The sequence below is a fragment of the Natator depressus genome, chromosome 7, assembly GCF_965152275.1.
Source record: "Natator depressus isolate rNatDep1 chromosome 7, rNatDep2.hap1, whole genome shotgun sequence".
In the NCBI taxonomy this organism is placed as follows: Eukaryota; Metazoa; Chordata; order Testudines; family Cheloniidae; genus Natator; species Natator depressus.
Window position 1 is genome coordinate 56768304 of NC_134240.1, and position 17017 is coordinate 56785320.

A 17017-nucleotide genomic window follows, 5' to 3' on the forward strand; every position below is an offset into this window, starting at 1 on the left:
CCCCCATTCCTCCTGTCAGAGACATTAAAATCCACATCACAGACACTTTGCAGTCACTCAATGCCTCACTCACTGCTCTTTTTAAAGGGAATTATAGTCACAAGAACTCCAGTAGCACCTGCTACAACGTTTAGGAAAGCTATGGCATGAATGCTTTGACTACATCATTGTGTGTATTTGGGGACAGCTTAGAGGTAGGGTTATTTTTAAAGCTCAGGTGCCAGAAATAGTTGACTGGAATGGTAAAAAGCACAGCCTAAAAATGAAGGTGTTTGTTATTATCCCCTATTCATCTGTCTGGTTCTCCGCCCCTTTCCATTACTAGCCCTCTCCCTTTGTTGACTCCTTTTATTGAAGCAGACCCCCACATCACCAGCTCCAAGCAGAGTTTCACATATGGGAAAGGATGGAATGAGATAAATGAGCAGACCATGGGATCCTGCTTAGTTATTGAAGATCTGGCATCAGACCTTCCCTCTCCCTATCAGCCTACAACAGCAGAAGAGAGAAGTTCCGTACATACTGGTGTCTTAGGACAGAAAGCACACCTCTTCCCCAGCACTGCAGTACATGCATAGATGGGGAGCAGGACACAAAAGGAAAAGGCAGACCACACACAGAGGGGCTGTCAGATGTCCAAGGATGGGATAGAAAGACACAGGAGAAACAAAGTTAGCTGGTTAAGGGTGGAGAATTCTACTAACTAGATTTATAAGTAAAATAAATTAAACTAGCACCACCACCTAGAGAAACTGATAGGAAAACCTTAAATATAAAGTTCCCCCTAAAATATTTCAGAGTAGCAGCTGTGTTAGTCTGTATTCACAAAAAGAACAGGAGTACTTGTGGTACCTTAGAGACTAACAAATTTATTTGAGCATAAGCTTTCGTGAGCATCCGATGAAGTGAGCTGTAGCTCACGGAAGCTTATGCTCAAATAAATTTGTTAGTCTCTAAGGTGCCACAAGTACTCCTTTTCTTTTTTCCTAAACTATTTAAATCTCATTTGAAAGTGAGCAGAGATACAAAGATCAATGAAGTTAGACCCACTTTCGTGTTTTAAACCTTGATTAATTTTCCCATTCTAAAATGAGAAAAAAGAGAGTGAGGTTAGATTTGATTACTCGAGTCTGAATTAGAGAAAATAATCCCAGCAGAGCTCACTGTGTTTTAAGTATATTGAGCCGAATATTTTTTCTGGCAAAGAGATTAGTTTGGGGGGAATTCTAGCAGAAGCCTGTGAAGTGACTGATGTTTACAACAAACTGCTTTACAGTTTATTTAGAAGGGCGGGAACCATTCTACCTTCAGTTTTGCCAGAGTATGATTAGAGGAACGAGCACCTTTGGAAATAAAAACTAATGTAATTCTATGAAAATAACTCAACCTACAAGCACTCAGTGACAAGACTAGAGCAGAGTTTTGTAAAACAAGGCATTTTTACAGTTATGTATGGTAGATTGTACTTACAGTGACATTGCAATTGAGGTTTCATTATATGAAAGCTCTAAGTGTCAGGCAGATTATTTTTAATTGCCTTTGAAAGTTGAACTCATATAAGCCTGATTAGATGTGAATCCCCTACAGAATGTGTAGAAGTTCTCTTCTACAGCGTGCTTTACAAGTGAAAATAGCAAAGGGATTTCCTCACTTTCAGCTTTCATGCCTCTGTGGGTTTTATCACAGAACAATGCTTTACCTATCCCAGGCGAGGCTGCTGCCCCATCTGTATGTAGTAATAAGCAAAACAGGCATCAAGATGACATGCTGAGGTAACCACTGCTGCAGTTTTAGAGCTGCTATTCAAGGGGCATAGAGATTCTGAAGTCATAAGAGGATGTTTGGTGCATTAATTCTCATGTTCAAACTACATTGCTCTTCAACCTCAAAGCTATTTCAGAATATTGCTGAAGGGGGCGTTTGCAAAAAGATCTGGATGTCCTAGTATATATGCTTTGCAAGCATGAACTGTTTTCCCACCTTGAACCCCAGCTGTCATTTCGTTGGATAAGAGTCACCTAAAAATTGCAAGGTTCAAAAAGTTTGAAAATTAAAAAGCAAAAACAAATCAGTCCGGGGTCAGCAACATGTCCGTGGTAAAAATGTTGAGGTTTCTGGTAAATTTTCAAAAAACTGAATGACTGAATGACATAAGCCCCCACAAAGTCCGTCACTAAGTACGGTAATTTTGTCAAGTGTCCGTCATACAACATGGTGGTGCCGACCCCTGAATCAATCTATCACATTTCTAGTTCAGAATCAGTATAGAGGCAGTCCTGTGCACGTATTTTCATCACCATTCAAAGTGCACTCCATTCATGAAACTATTTGAAATCGGTAGCTCCACTTTGCTGCCCTCTTCAAAACCCATTCTCCATTTTCACCAATTAAATTTAATATCCTCCTTTTTTGCTTCCCTTTTCACTAGACTATTAAAAATTGAGAACAGTTTACGTGCAAACAGATGATGTGTTGGGTCATGTGAAATGCAGAAGCTGGCAAGGCCATGCGTTGCCAAAATTACTGCCCTACTCTTCCTTCATGACTAGGGATGCACTACAGAACTTCATATTATTAGCCAAGGATGGACTTTATTAGGATGACTCCTCTAGAGTTCTGCGCAATGTATCTCACCCTGAAAAGTGGATAATAAAACAAAGGGTTAACTTATGTCAGGTTGAGGAAGAACTGCCACTGAAGTAAGCAATGAAGATAATAGAAACAATCAAATCTCAGGGCTCTGACTAATTTGGAAGGAAAGAAAAAACAAACCTCTTCAGAGGGAAGCTAATGTGATCTCAAAGCACGACATGCATTGAAGCAAAGGCTCCCATAATCTCTACACACCAAATAGCTCTGGATTCCTGATACTACTCTTCTCATCCCATCCTGTCCCCCCACCCCCTTTTTAAAAAAAGAAAAAGGGATACCGACTTGAAATATAGCCAGTTTTATAAAATGAGTTAGTAACATGTAGCACCCGTGTCCCCGAGTTCGACAGACTATACACAAGTGTGCTAAATGAAAAAAAGTTAAAGTCCGTATATACTCGATAATAAGCTGGTTTGTTTATAAGCCCACCCCAAGATGGATAAATAAAAATGGAAAAATTTTATGACCCATTCATAAGCCAACCCTATAATTCAAGGGTCAGCAAACTTTGGCTCCAAGGCCATCAGGATAAGCCGCTGGCAGGTTGAAATGGTTTGTTTACCTCGAGCGTCCGCAAGCACGGAGGTAAACCTAAGTTAACAAAGTGTCCCGGCGCACCAGCTGCTTACCCTGACAGGCCGGGACAGCAACTGGTGGGGAAATTTTTTTTTTTTGGGGGGGGGGGGGTGAAGAGAAGCTGCGGGCCAGGGGAGTAACCCCCGTGACCACCCCCCACATGACCCCACCCCTAGCCCAGGACTCCCACACTCTCCCCATCCCATCCCTTCCCTTCCTACCTTATCTGGGGAGGGCCGGAGAGGATGTCTCTGGCCTGGCTGGAGCTGCCCCAGCAGGCTGGGCAGTGCGGCCGCAGCCTGGTCCAGCAGGCTGGACCGGGTGGCACGGCCACAGCCTGCTCTGGGGGCCGGGGCCGAGTGGCACGGCTGCAGCCGGAGCTGCAGCTGCTTCGAAGGCTGGGGGGAGAGCAGCGTGGTCAGAAGCGGAGAGAGACTGGCCCCGCCTCTTCCCTTCTGGCTCTGCTGGCTGAGCTGCCTCTCCTCGCTCCCTCTGTTGGGGGGAGGGGCTGTGTCCCACCTCTCCCGCTCTATACCCATTCATAAGCCGACCCCCTTCTCTGGTGCTTCCCTTTTTTACTAAAAAAAATTCAACTTATGAACGAGTATATACAGTAATTATATTCTAATAACTTTACTAATAATAATCTTAGTGTTATAAACAACACCAGAAAATACATTTTTAGGCAAGCATGATTTTTAAGATGTGTCCCTTTACCAACGCATAATATATTTTCACATTTCACATTACACAATTAGGACATGCAGAATTTAGACATTCCAACAGAATGGTAACTTAGCCATGCTAGCTGAGATTTTTCAATGTTAGTTAGGAATTTGGGGATTTCAATGGACATCCAACTCCATAAGTCTCCTTTGGAAATCCCACCATCACGGGTACATATCTATTCCAACATTTCTAATTAAATATATAGATAGTACTTTATTGTATCATTAAATTTATACTGTAAGACATGCAGTTCAAGATATGTAAGGCAGCCATGTCAATAGTTTTATAACAATATTCACTTTTCAACATCTAATCCAACTTCACATCAAGAGTTTCCTTTAGGCTAATGGGTTTGGGCTAATGGCTCTTAAAACCACAAAAATATGACAAATGAAAGATGGGTGAACAGACCCTTACATATTCCTCAAAGATCTTCCAATTCCTTTACAATCGAAGTCCATTCAGCCAAAAAGCTTGGCTAAAGTACAATGGTCTAGAGTTACGAGTACTTGTGCAAGAGTCTTTATTAGACTGTCTTGATGCTTCACATGAAACCAACACAAACTTGCACCTACCTCTTCTAGTGTTAATAGGCCCACCTCGCATAGCCAGTACCAGCTTCAAAGTGCAACCTTCTGAAATGCTGCGAATAGTCAACAAAAAAAGTGAAGTTTTGTAGTACTCTCAGTTTCCAATAGTAATAGTTATATTTGGAACAGTTTGTTTTAGTTTTATCTTACACTCACTTGTAATCATTCAAGCAATAGTCATCCTCCAGCTCCACATTATTCCAAATTAAGTGCTGCTGAGAGACAGGAATACCTTCAAAAAGACATTAAAAATCAGTCAATTAGTATAACATCACTGTAGAATCTTCTTCAGAGAGACTAAAAAATGGTTGACTTTTCCAGCCACACCACTTGCCAGACGTTATCCACGCATTTAAATACATTGCGAGGGCTACAACTTTAGTCTAAAGAGCTACCACCCATAGTTAGGGTTTGTCTATACTGCAAGTTGAGGTGTATTGCAACTCAGGGAAGCACACCCATACAATTAGACCAGGCTCCACCAGTTTGCAGTATTTTTACTTCTGTGTCTGTAAAATCTGAACTTTCAGATTCTGGTGCAGTATCCACGGCTGTGCAAAATTTGCACTGCAAACACTCAAAGGTCTATTTTTTAAACTACAGAAACACTTTACTAGTCTTATGTCTGGTAGAGCTCGTTATTAAACCACACCAACATTTTAGGACAAATTTGACATGACAGCATATTATTAGAAGGAAACAGGGTTGAAATGCTGAAGAGCAGCAGTGTAGATGAGGTCTGTGTTTTGCACTGGAAATTACAGGAAGTCATGTGTTTCACTTCCTGGCTAACTTTGTTTTCCCTCCATGCATATGGACAACTCGCTTATTGGTTGGCACTCATTTAAAGCAAACTGTGCAGAGCTCAGTAATGACCTTTTATACCCTCCTAAAAGGAGGGTGACAATTTCTAGTCTTGATTTCTTGGGTAGACTCACAACCAGACTCAGGTTTGAAAGGAAAAATATTTTTAATCGGCAAGTTATTTAAGACTGAGAGGTAGATAGTCAAAGGCACAAATCACAGTTAGGGTGTTGGTCTGTCTGCTGGGCCTTTGAAAATTAACAAAGTGTCAGGTGGAAGCAATTCTGTCCAAATGACCCACACAAAGTACAGTACATTTTAAGACTTCATCAAAAACTTTCTACAAATAATGTAAGTAGAATGAAACTATATGGAAGTCACAGACTGCCTGCCTGCAGGAGAGGTGTAAACACTAACTTTCGTGCTGAGGTACAAGGGTCATTGCACTGGACGCAAAAAGCTAGCACTCCCTAATGCACGCAAATACCTCCCAAAACACAGCAGTGAAGAATCCTTAGCTTTTGCATCTCTGTTGCTCCTATACATATTCCTTTCTTAGTGGCCTAGTAAGGTGGAAACAGAAAAATCATACCCATTGTATGGTTTGCGCTCCTGCTGGCACTAGTAAGATTCCTTCAGAGGACAATTAACACACTGAGAAAGAGTTACTTGGCCTTATGAATGAATGATGTTTATCCAAATGGCTCTTCATAGCCGAACACTAAAATTACATTGTAGTATGTACACTTCCCTTCATCCTCTAAGACACTGAAAATTGAGTTGTGCTGTGACAGAAGAAATATGGAAGAGGATGCTATTCTTGTATACAACTGATAGAGTAAAGAGAGGTGCAATTACTCCTTGGCAGGATCGAGTGATTTAAATCTTACAAAATCAGGCTGAGGCTCTGTTTGAAAATATGCGATACTGCAACTTTAGATTATAATTTAAATTCATTATAAATTATAAACACTGTTTTAAAATGCTACTATTGGGAGAGTCTTTTTTAAATTTTACAGAACTGCTATAAGCAAACCACAAAACACTGAAAGTTGAGACCCTTATCCTGAAAACACTTACGCAGGTACTTACTAATTTTAGTCCCATGGTCAGTGGGACAACTAAAAGTTAAGCATGAACATGAGTATTTGGAGCATCAGGGGCTAAAACTGTAATAAAATATTCTTCTCTTTATGACATAAAATCTCTTATTCCATTTTGTTTTGTGCTAACAATGTAATGTTACTTAGACTTTCAATATATTAACAATTATTGTTTCTTTTTTTTTTGCACACAGGCCAAAGTTCGCAAAAACAGGGGCCTATGGGTGCAATTTTCAAAAACATCTAAGAGACGTAGGAACACAAGGGCCATGAACTTCAAACTGCAAATCCTGAAGGAAGACTATCGACTGCTGAAACATTTCAGCTTTCTTCACCTGAGGAAGTTCAATATACTGTATAGGAAGGTGATACTGATTAGCAATACAGCATGGTCTATTTGCTTATCAATTTGGTGTCTGAGTTTATGATGGTCAGGCTGTTAATGAAGCCACGGACTTAGTCTCTGTCTGCATACAGCAACACTTTGAGTGTGAAACTTTTTAATAGGAAAAAACAGTAAAATCTGAAATTCTGCTTGTAATTAGGAAGCTACAAAACATTCACTTTAGCAATTTAAGACTACAGAACAGGAAATAAAGAACTAGCAGCATGGAAATGAGTAAAAATTATTTTTTTAAATGATGATTTTAAATCATCCTGCTTCATAGTCAAATTCAGCCCTCAGTTTCAGCCATGAGTACACGATAAGTGTGCATGTTCGTAAATGAAGGCAAATTTTGGCACAATGTGTGTAAGACTCACTATGACCACAAAGAGGAACAACAGAGGGTTAGTGTACATAAGCGTTCTCAATCTTTGTAGATCTTGATGGATGAGAAGTTACTAAGTGACTAGTAATTAGAGCTCAACATGAACTTTCTAATGATTAGCTTTTTTAATAGAGAGAGAGAGAGAGGGTATTTTGCAATTTAAACAGATAGAAGCACAATGATCATAACAAGCTGACAAAAAGTAGCAAGTTTGCCAGCTATAGGCAATTTGTAAGAAATGGATCTTTTCCTTACTATACATTTTTGGCCTACAATAATATCACCAAACAAAAAACTTTATATTATATTGTAGTTTACATAACATTTGTTCTTAATTTGCTTAATCCTAACACTTCAAATATTTGAAGCAGATCATAAGTAGTTTCTATTGACCTTTGTATGAAGGATAACAGAAAAATACAACGCCTGCATGTAACAGTGAAGAGAAATTTTCCTTTTTTGGTGATAAAAGCCTCAAATATTTTATAATTCATAAGAGCCATTTCTTCGCAGTTTCACTAAAACAACAGATACGAAATACACCAAAATTACACCTGGTAATTCTAATGTCTGTATGCTCAATACTCCATTTACTTGTATATTCTAATACTTAAAAGTGAGGGTATAGAATAGTGTAATACAATAGGAGTTCTTAGTAATATTTGCTTGATAACCTAGAGTACACTAAGTCAATTGGAAGAGTCAGTAAGTGACCGAGGAGGATACAAGTGGCATCAACTATGCATGATATCCAGTTATGACACTATAGGACCCCAAACTCACCACCTCCACAGAGCTCTTGTTATGGAACACTGCACAATGTCTGTGATAAACTGCAGCAAGATACAACTTCCATAACTTAGTTTTTAAAGTGATCTTGCCCAGGTGTGTGTAATTTTAATACTACATTGTTTAAGAGCAGGAAGAATGGTTATCAACATTAATCAAATGTCTTGTAAGATCTGCCTAATATTTTGAAAAATATAAGCTGCAAAATATTATGATACAGCAGAATGGTTTGGAACAGTAATGACAGATCATGGTAAGACACAAATACCAGTAAAACTGGGTTGAGCAGAGATGTCACACTTTCGTGAGCAGTTATTCACTAAAAAAGTGATAAAATGACATATCTCAATGACTCTGGATATCGACAATATGGGTTTTTCTAGCTGCCATCCCTGTAAACTCACCCAGCAAACTGAAAGTCAAGCTGACTTCTCTGATTTCTGCATCACCAAGATAGACTGCGAGGGCAGAATTTGGCCCATAGATTTACAACCCGTGCACACTGAGGCTGCACAAGTGTATCTGAGGAAAGACTTTGGCCCTCAAACTGGAATTTAGTCAACAATTATGTTTGATGCACATATGAGAATAGAATCAAGCTCTTAATATCATAGCACTGCAGTCAACACACCTAGCAAGAGTTGAGAACACAACAGGGCATGAACAGGGCACAAAAGAGCCGGTCGGTATGTTTGCTGTTGCTACAGGGCCTAGTGCGCAGTTCTGAAGCAGAGCTCACATTTTGGAGCAACTGTCAATTTTTTAAAAAATAAACTATGAACTACAAGTAATGTCCCCATCAGGTTATGGGAGGGGTCGCTTCTATCCCTTCAACATTAGAAGCTGCCAACAAATTTGTACGTCAGCCAGAAAAAAAGGCATGAAATGACATTAGCGCAGTGCCCATTTGAAATCTGTCAAAGTCACCTATGAAGGAGACACGTTCACATGATAGAGCAACAAATGCCTTTTCTTCAGCTGGCTATTTAATAATTGGTCACATTTAAAGTCTACAGCATGAGCAAAAGCAAACACAAAAACAAGCTGGCAAAAACCAGTGAGTTCTTCTGCAGTAAAACAGTTTTCAACTTAACATTTCTGATTACACAGTCTTTATTGTCTGAATTTGTCATGGTTTTGTCTGCCTTCAGGGGGTGATTTCCAATTACTTTGATAAACTGATAGATCATTTGTTACAAAATGTTCTTCTGCAACAAATGATCTAACTTGACTCCTACAGAGTCAGAAATATTTTTCATTCTTCTTAAGATGACAGTACTTTTTTTGGTGGGGGATGCTGAAAAGAAAATAATTTTACTGTTTGCAATAACGGACGCACAGACACTCATTTTTATGATGTTTCCTATAAATCCTACATTTAAAATGCAAATAAAGTAGTATCCATTTCTGTAGGTTCATATACAAGGAAAACTGAATTAGGTGTCCTTTTGCAGGATTGTAGTTTATCTTCTATGAGGAGACAATTCTGCATACAGACTCAGAATATAAAACTGACAATCATCATGAGGATCACACAGAGCCACCTCCTCCTATGAAGCATGTGGCCCTGCTACTGGGCAGTTCTAATCAGTACTGAACAAGTAGGGCTCAGCTATGTCTCAAGGTTGCATCAGCTCAGCTGGTCAATTGGAGCTCAGGGGAGGGGGTGAAAGCAAATTCAGATTTTGCCTCTCTCCAAACATCTACTGCCGCTCCAAATGACAACCTGCTCTGCAAGAGCCAGGGAAGCAATCCAGGTCCTCTCCCCGCCTCTCTGCCCTCAAAAGCAGAGGGCATAATTTACATTTCTATACAGCACACTATCATTTTCTCCCCTCTTGGAGCCAGCCTGTCAGAGACAGCCCCTGAAGTTCAATCCCATTCTGTCTCACTACATCTTCCAGGTTTCCTTAGTGTATCTGCTTTAACATGCCAGAAACATCTCCTCCACCCCACAACATGTGGATCAGGAAACAGATTTGTATTTAGTGCTGTAACTAAATAGTCTGTTCCCTTTTTTATTATTATTCCACCTTGCATTTTATTACCCCAAATATTCCTCTGAAGGTCAATCTATACAACTGGAACCGTCAACACATATTTGCAAAACCCTCCTCCAGGTAGGACTATCTGCTGGAAGAAGTCCTTGTAGAATATTGACTTTTTAACATTTACTGTCCCTGACCGAAGATGTTGAGTTGGCAAAGCATTCTTTGCTTTGCCTAGGAGATCCTATCTACACTGGGGAAATTTTTCCAAAAATGCAAGCCAGTTTTAAACCCTCTTACAGCAAGAGGCATAAACAAGATTCCAGCAGCCAGAACTACTTTCTACAGCGGATATAAACCCCAGCACAGGCAGTACCACCATTTGCAGTGGTGGAGCTTGCCTCTGCAAGAAACCAGAGTAAGCTGCAGAGTTCAATCCACTCCCACTGCTTGCTTTTCAACTGAAATCAATTCTGTGACATCACAATACGTTGCTGTAAAAGTAACCACCCGTTGATCACGACTTTAAGTGGTAAGGAACAAGACTGATGCTGTTTATATGTAATGCACTTGTGATACAGAATATGAAGAGAACTGGAGGAAACATATTTCTAAAAAGAACATTTATAAAAGGTAGATCCAAAAAAGAGAATCGTGATCTCAAATACTGGCAGGTAAAAACAGGAAAAATTGTTCTGTATTTTGCCTTAAGGAAAGACAACTATGGGCTGAGGGGTGACTTTACAAATGTAAAAGGTTCACTTGCGGGGCCATTAGAGGGAGCTGGGTAGGGATCACTTTCAGTCCAACAGCAACAGAAGAGATAACCAATCATTCCAGTCTCCGCAGTATGTTTTCAGTAAAAGAATTCATATTTACGATTTCATTGTATTGCAGTCCAAAATCTTACCACTTTATGATCACTTTGCTTGTGTTAAGTCTTGATCTACATCTACAGTGATTTATTGTCACGTCCATGATCATCAATCAATATGCTGTTTCTTAAAAACCCTAGCATGCTACCTTAATATACAATTTCTGCAGGAAGTGAAACTGATGTGGTGCAGGTTGCTGCTGATGGTAGTCCTATTCTGAGGAAGACTGACTATGAGAGCATTTAAATTCTTATGCCATTGCTATCACAGACAAATGAGGCTCTCTTTTTCACTACAGCATCTGCAAAGTCTCATTAAATGGAACAGTTCTGGGTGAAGCAAGAATCCAGGTTACCACTGCCTTGAAGATAATCAAGTGTGTTTTGCTAGGACAAGTTTGAATCTTTGCATATAAGTTTCCTGTGATGTGCATGGGCCAGACTGCATGTGTGGGAACAGATCTGTGGCTAAAAGGCATGACCACCACATCAGCTCTGGTTGAGCTTCAAGCAGTTTCACACGCACAGAGAGAGGGTTTAGATGTGCTAGAGGAACTTTGGGGCTCTTACCTGTTATCAAAGTTTACCTGTGCTCTTCATACCTGGTTAAATCAGCAGAGAGGTGTTGGGGCTGTTCTTGGTGAGATATCCAGCTTTCTTAAAGCAGACATCAACTATTTCCACGTCCCTAAACCTGCCCAAGAAGGTCAGATTATGAAATAGGGAGCAGGAAAGTGGCTTTGGCAGCATTTGAAATATTCATATTTACTTGGTCCCCATCTGCCTGTTTTCAGGCCTGGTTACAGTGTAGACAATGTACTGGTGTCTCCTGATAATACAGCAATGGACAAAAGAACAGTTTTCTTTGCTAGTTTTTAATTCTGCCAGCAGCATTTGTTATAGTTGACCATTGTTGAGTGCAGACCTTGCACGGAAATTGTTAACGTGATTCTGTATTTCCCCTCACAGAAATCCCACAGATTCTGTATTTCCTTCTCAGAGATCCTGACCTACACAATAGCATGGGGTAATTACTTGCCTGTAGCTTACATGCAAAACTTACACTTACAGTGTAAGATGGGATGTTTCACCATGGCATTCTATTTTCATGTACAAGCTGATCAACTGCAAGTCAGGAAAAATTGCCTGTCTGCCCCTATACAGCACATTGGGGAGGATCTTGGGGTCTTTTAGCCCCACCCAGGAACACTAAGCCATACAAGTGATTTTCAGAGATGAGCACTGGTGGACTTCTGTGTCTTCCACATTTTTGTGGAGTGTATTTATCCGTAATTTAAAGCCTATACAATCAGATCCATTATTCAGGAACGTCAAGCAGTTTACCACTTTCCCACTCTGAGAAGTGCAACTTGTAAATCATAAAGTTCAAGTAAGTGGTACTATTTTTAACGATAACACAACCTTTAGTGACAGTCAAATTCTCATTGTGATCCTCTCACAAGTTAGACATGCCTACCGCAATATGCCTATTCCCTAGCCTCCAGATTTTTTCTGCAGGAAATTCAAGCTCCTTTTCCTCACCACCTTCAAGGACTTCTACAGATTTCCATTTTCCTTACTCCTCTTTCTCCCTATGCACCACCAGCTCTGCTCACCTTAATATGCTATTTCCTTCTTCCACTTACAGCTCCAGAACTTTTCCTTACATACTGCCTCCCCTTTTCCTCCTCTTCTTGGAACAGCTCTCCTGCTCCTGTGCATTAAGCAACTGGACTCCCAGCAGAAGCAGTATGTCTCAGTCAAGGGAGATTATGTGATAAGCATAGTGACTATCAATGCAGGTGACATATTCAAAGTGGATGTTGGTGGAAGTGAGCAAGCTTCTTTGTCCTACTTGGCATTTGAAGGTGCAACCAAAAGAAAGACCAAATGTGGAGGTGGGAGATCTTATTTATGGTCAATTCACTGTAGCCAATAAAGACACGGAACCAGAGATGGTCTGTATAGACAACAGTGGAACAGCGAATGGAATGGGAGTAGCTGGACTCCCTTCCCCCAAATCCCTTAACTCACTTGATTTGGCTAGCATTCTGCCACACACATATTTACTCTCCATCACCATACTTGGCAAAGATGAGAAAAACAAAAAACAAAAACAAAAAACCACACATACACAAACCTCTTCCTCCACTCGTCATACAACCCATATCCCCACATCCTCCACATGAGATTTAAGAACTTATGAAGTCTACTTAAGGCCTTATCTACATGAAGGAAATTCACATCTGTATAGCTACATCGGTGTAGTTACACTGGTAAAAACTCTTAATGTAGACATGCTAAACTGGCACAAAATGGGGCTTACAACAGCACAGCTGACTTTGGTACCGGTGCAAATCCCTCTGTATACCGGTGTTGCGCAGTCTACGTTAGTATTTACACTGGTGCAAAGCCACTGATTTAGTTGCACCAGTGCAAATTTTCATGGAGGTAGATTTAATCCTTAGAGTTAGGCCTCCTGGGAGTGAGGCCGTACTTCACATGATGCGTTAGATTTAATAATTAACAATAAGTCCCCATCCACTGAATAAAGTCTTTACATACTGGAGAATAAGATCAGCATAAAAGGTGTTTTAACTTCAACACATGCAGCAAATTTGTCACTTTAAGAAAAAGCAGAGTCCAACTCCTGACTATACCTAGAAACAGTTAGTGAACTACAGGCAAGACAAATCAGCAGCTTCTTCACATTAACACTCCAATGCTTTAAAACTCTAGTATGTGAACCAAAAAGTTGTGTCTAAAATAATCCTCTGACACAGTGAATAATATTTCCAAAAAAGGAGAAATTGTTACAGATTTACTAGTGATAAACTGTGCCCTTATAATACCTTAGCAGGATGTACAAAAACAAAGAGGAGTAAATTACAAGAAATGTCAGAAGTCTCTTTAAACCAGAGGTTACTAAACCATTTATGTACAGCATCACCCAATTAAATTAATTCCCTATCCTGATCTTCAGCACAATTATAATTAAGGGTCATTTGCAAATTGACTTTTCCTTTAAAATGATATACAATGTGCTGACTTTATAAAGGAGAGAGACAAGTACCTTCCAACCTTTGAATTTTAGCTTTCACGGAAATCACGGTTTCAAAGGGAGCCACTCGCAGCTCAAAGCACGTTCCTGTAAGCGTCTCAATAAAGAGCTCCATAGTTTCATAAAAAGGAAGTTTGTAGTGAAACGGTCCCACGTTATCATCATTGAAAAAAGGAGGTTCTTTCTTGTTGGCCATTACAAAGGATTTACAAATTCCTTGTGGAAAGATTAGTTTGGAAACGTCGCAGACAACTGTGTTCCAGCTTTGAAAACTGGTAACGCGTATTGCTGTTCATGTTTCAAATGTTGCACCTAAGGAGAACACAAGGGCAGTTTCAGCAATGGCAGGATGCGCTCTTTGGCAAACAAATCGCTCGCTGCTGACTTTTAAACACAAGGAATCATTAAATAAACTGGTGGTTAAAGCCCACAAGGCAGGCAGCCGGGCGGTGAGAGAGAAGCGTAACAGTGCTAGGTTAGCAACACCACCGGAGATAAAGCTCTAGCTCCGGGAGCGGGACGGGGTCACAACAGCCCCTCCACGAGGTGTGCCTAGCACGTGCCGAGGAAGCGCCCATCCCCCTGGTGCCAGTGTTGACCCAGGCCCCAGCCGACGAGGGCGGTGCTCGCTCCGCGCACGCAGAGCCCCGGGCGGGCTCCTGACAGCAGGGCGAGATCCCTGCCTTGAAGGGCGTCCGGGCAGATCGCCTCCTGGGCCCCGCGCCGCCCGGCTCCGTGGGGGCTGCGGGGCCCCGCGGGCTGGGCCGGGCCGGGCCAGGCGCCTGCAAACAAAGGAGACTGCGATCCCTGCCGGGCGGCCCCGAGCGCTGCGCAGCTCCCCGCCCCGCCAGGAGAGCGGCCCCGGGGGCGGGGCAGGCGGGCGGGGCGGCCCCGGTGGGGGCGGGGGTCTCGAGGTCTTACCTGCCGCAGCCGCCAGGCCCGCGCGCGGGGTAGCGGGAGATGAGCGCCAGGCCCCGCCCACCGCTCCTCACGGGAACCCGCCGCCGGCCCTGGGCGCCCTCATGGAGGAGCTGCCGCCGGGAGAAGGGGACAGACAGGGAGGGGGAGCCACCCCCTCCGCCTGCGCCGCCGCTGTCGCTAGCTCCCTGAGCCACCACCGCGCCTACCTACCCTTTGTGACATCCCCTCCCTCCCACTGACCAATGAGGCGGCCGTTCTTACAACCGCTGCCCAATCACGTCGCCACAGGGGCGGTGCTTCTGTAACCAGCAGGGACGGGTGTCCGCCAGGCCTTAGCGCTTCCTGCTTTCTGCTTGTTGTGGTCGTTACGAGGGGAGGGGACGGGAAAGGAGGAGGACCCGGATGCAGCCTCTCCCTCGCTAGCAGTAGTCACGTGACGCCGTTCTAACTTTGTTGCCTCAGGGGCTGATGGGAAACGTAGTTTCAATGGTGCTAGGCTGGGTAGAGCGGGCGGTTATATAGGAAATCGACCACTTCCACCTTTCCCCACCCCCACACACCCCTTCTGCCCGCAATAATTAAGCAATGCCCATAGGCAGCTGTTCGGGCAGAGCTCTTTGCTCCTATGTCATCAGCCCCTGCTTCATAGGGGAATAGGTACCAGATATAACCACACTGCTCTAAGGCGCTGAACCTTTAGAGACAAGCACTCTCACCCTTACCACCTCTTCAAACAAAACTCAGCATGTGATTTACAAAAAAAAAAAAGTTTAGCTCTGCTGAGGTTCAAGCTCTTCTTCACTGCCATGAAAGACTGAAACGTGGGGTGTTGGGGGTTGTTTTATTTCAGTCGAAGCACAAACTCTCTAATCATAGGAGTGGAAGGGACCTTAAGAGGTCATCTAGTCCAGGCCCCCCTCCACTCTTGGCAGGACTAAGTATTATCTTTCATAGGCCACCCAACACCAGAACCTAAGGTTAAGAAAAACATAGGAACATAAGCTACAAAGAAAAGGCACGGTGCTGCTATTATACTAGGGTGACCAGATGTCCTGCTTTTATAGAGACAGTCCTGATGGGTAGGTCTATTTTCTTATATAAGCTCTTATTATCCCCCACCCCCATCCCAATTTTTCACATTTGCTATCTGGGCACCCTATATTACACCAGCTTTGAGTTGCATTTCATAAATAGAGAGCATGTAGATCTTAGAAACAGCACTGGTCAATCAAGGGCCTCTCATCCCCCTATCATTATGGAATCTACTTTCTCCTATCTTTCAGTGTAGCATCACACTGAGCTATCATTAACCACAGAACAGGTAGAGCACAAAACCACTGCCCAAGCTTTCCCAGATGTGGCTTAACAAATGCGGATCAGCTGTGAGCTAGACATACTCCATACAGGCTGAAAGGAAAGTTCTCCCCTAATGACCACCTTTGCTCCTTGGCCTCTCTTTGAGGACTAACAATAAGAGGAATAATTAATGCTCTGTGTGAAGAGTGGGTTTTGTGCTGCATAAGACTTGCTTAGAGGAAGTGGACCAGGACCCCCTCAAATTCACTTCACACATGCTTGAACAGGCAGTAGCAACAGCTTTCCATCAGTGGTTAATTGAATTCTACTTAGCCTGGGACAATCTGTAGTCTGTAACCAATTGAGTTAAAGCAAGTAAAACCAGAGGTAGTTTGGTAGCTGAGGGATAAAGCAGGGGGAAATACACAATACCAAATATAAAAAGGGGAGGGTATTTTTTTTGGAGGGAGCAGGAGAAGGATAATCCCATTTCTCAGATCTTTGGTGTCTAAAGGCCAAGATTTTCATCTGACCACTGAGTTTGGTAACCCAACTGGAGACACTTGACAGGAGCTTGAGTTTTAGAAAGTACTGGCCACCTAAAAAGCTAGAGACTTTTGAAATGTGCTTCAGGATGAACATCACAAGTCACTTCTGAAAAATTAGGGTCTAACTATGCAACAAAACACTGATGTGCTATTGAGGAAAGCATGGGGTATAAGAGCATTAGCGATTGGAAGAAATAGGTAAGGGGGCTCCATTATACATTTGGTATATAGGAAATTGAGAGGCAAATAGGAGATGCATTTAGAGAAGGAACCCCGGTCTGGGCTCTTGTGGATGTGGGTGGCCCCTACATCACAT

The 17017-nt window shown here is 42.2% G+C and overlaps 1 protein-coding gene across 3 annotated transcripts in view; it reads right to left on the reverse strand.

Moving 5' to 3' along the window:
* Window positions 1–15059, reverse strand: part of ZFAND4 (zinc finger AN1-type containing 4) — a 41872-nt gene extending 26813 nt beyond the window's left edge. For 2 of the 3 annotated variants that reach the window (XM_074958552.1, XM_074958551.1), the window contains exons 1-4: window positions 14858–15059; window positions 13949–14248; window positions 4704–4779; window positions 4533–4600 (exon numbers count right to left, since the gene is read on the reverse strand). In XM_074958552.1, the coding sequence (XP_074814653.1) occupies window positions 4533–4600; window positions 4704–4779; window positions 13949–14132 (328 nt within the window). In that variant the 5' untranslated portion in view covers window positions 14133–14248; window positions 14858–15059. Of the gene's footprint in view, window positions 1–4532; window positions 4601–4703; window positions 4780–11445; window positions 11570–13948; window positions 14249–14857 lie in introns of those variants that run through there. The other variant, XM_074958553.1, reaches the window with a different exon arrangement.
* Between the last annotated feature and the right edge of the window lie 1958 nt (window positions 15060–17017).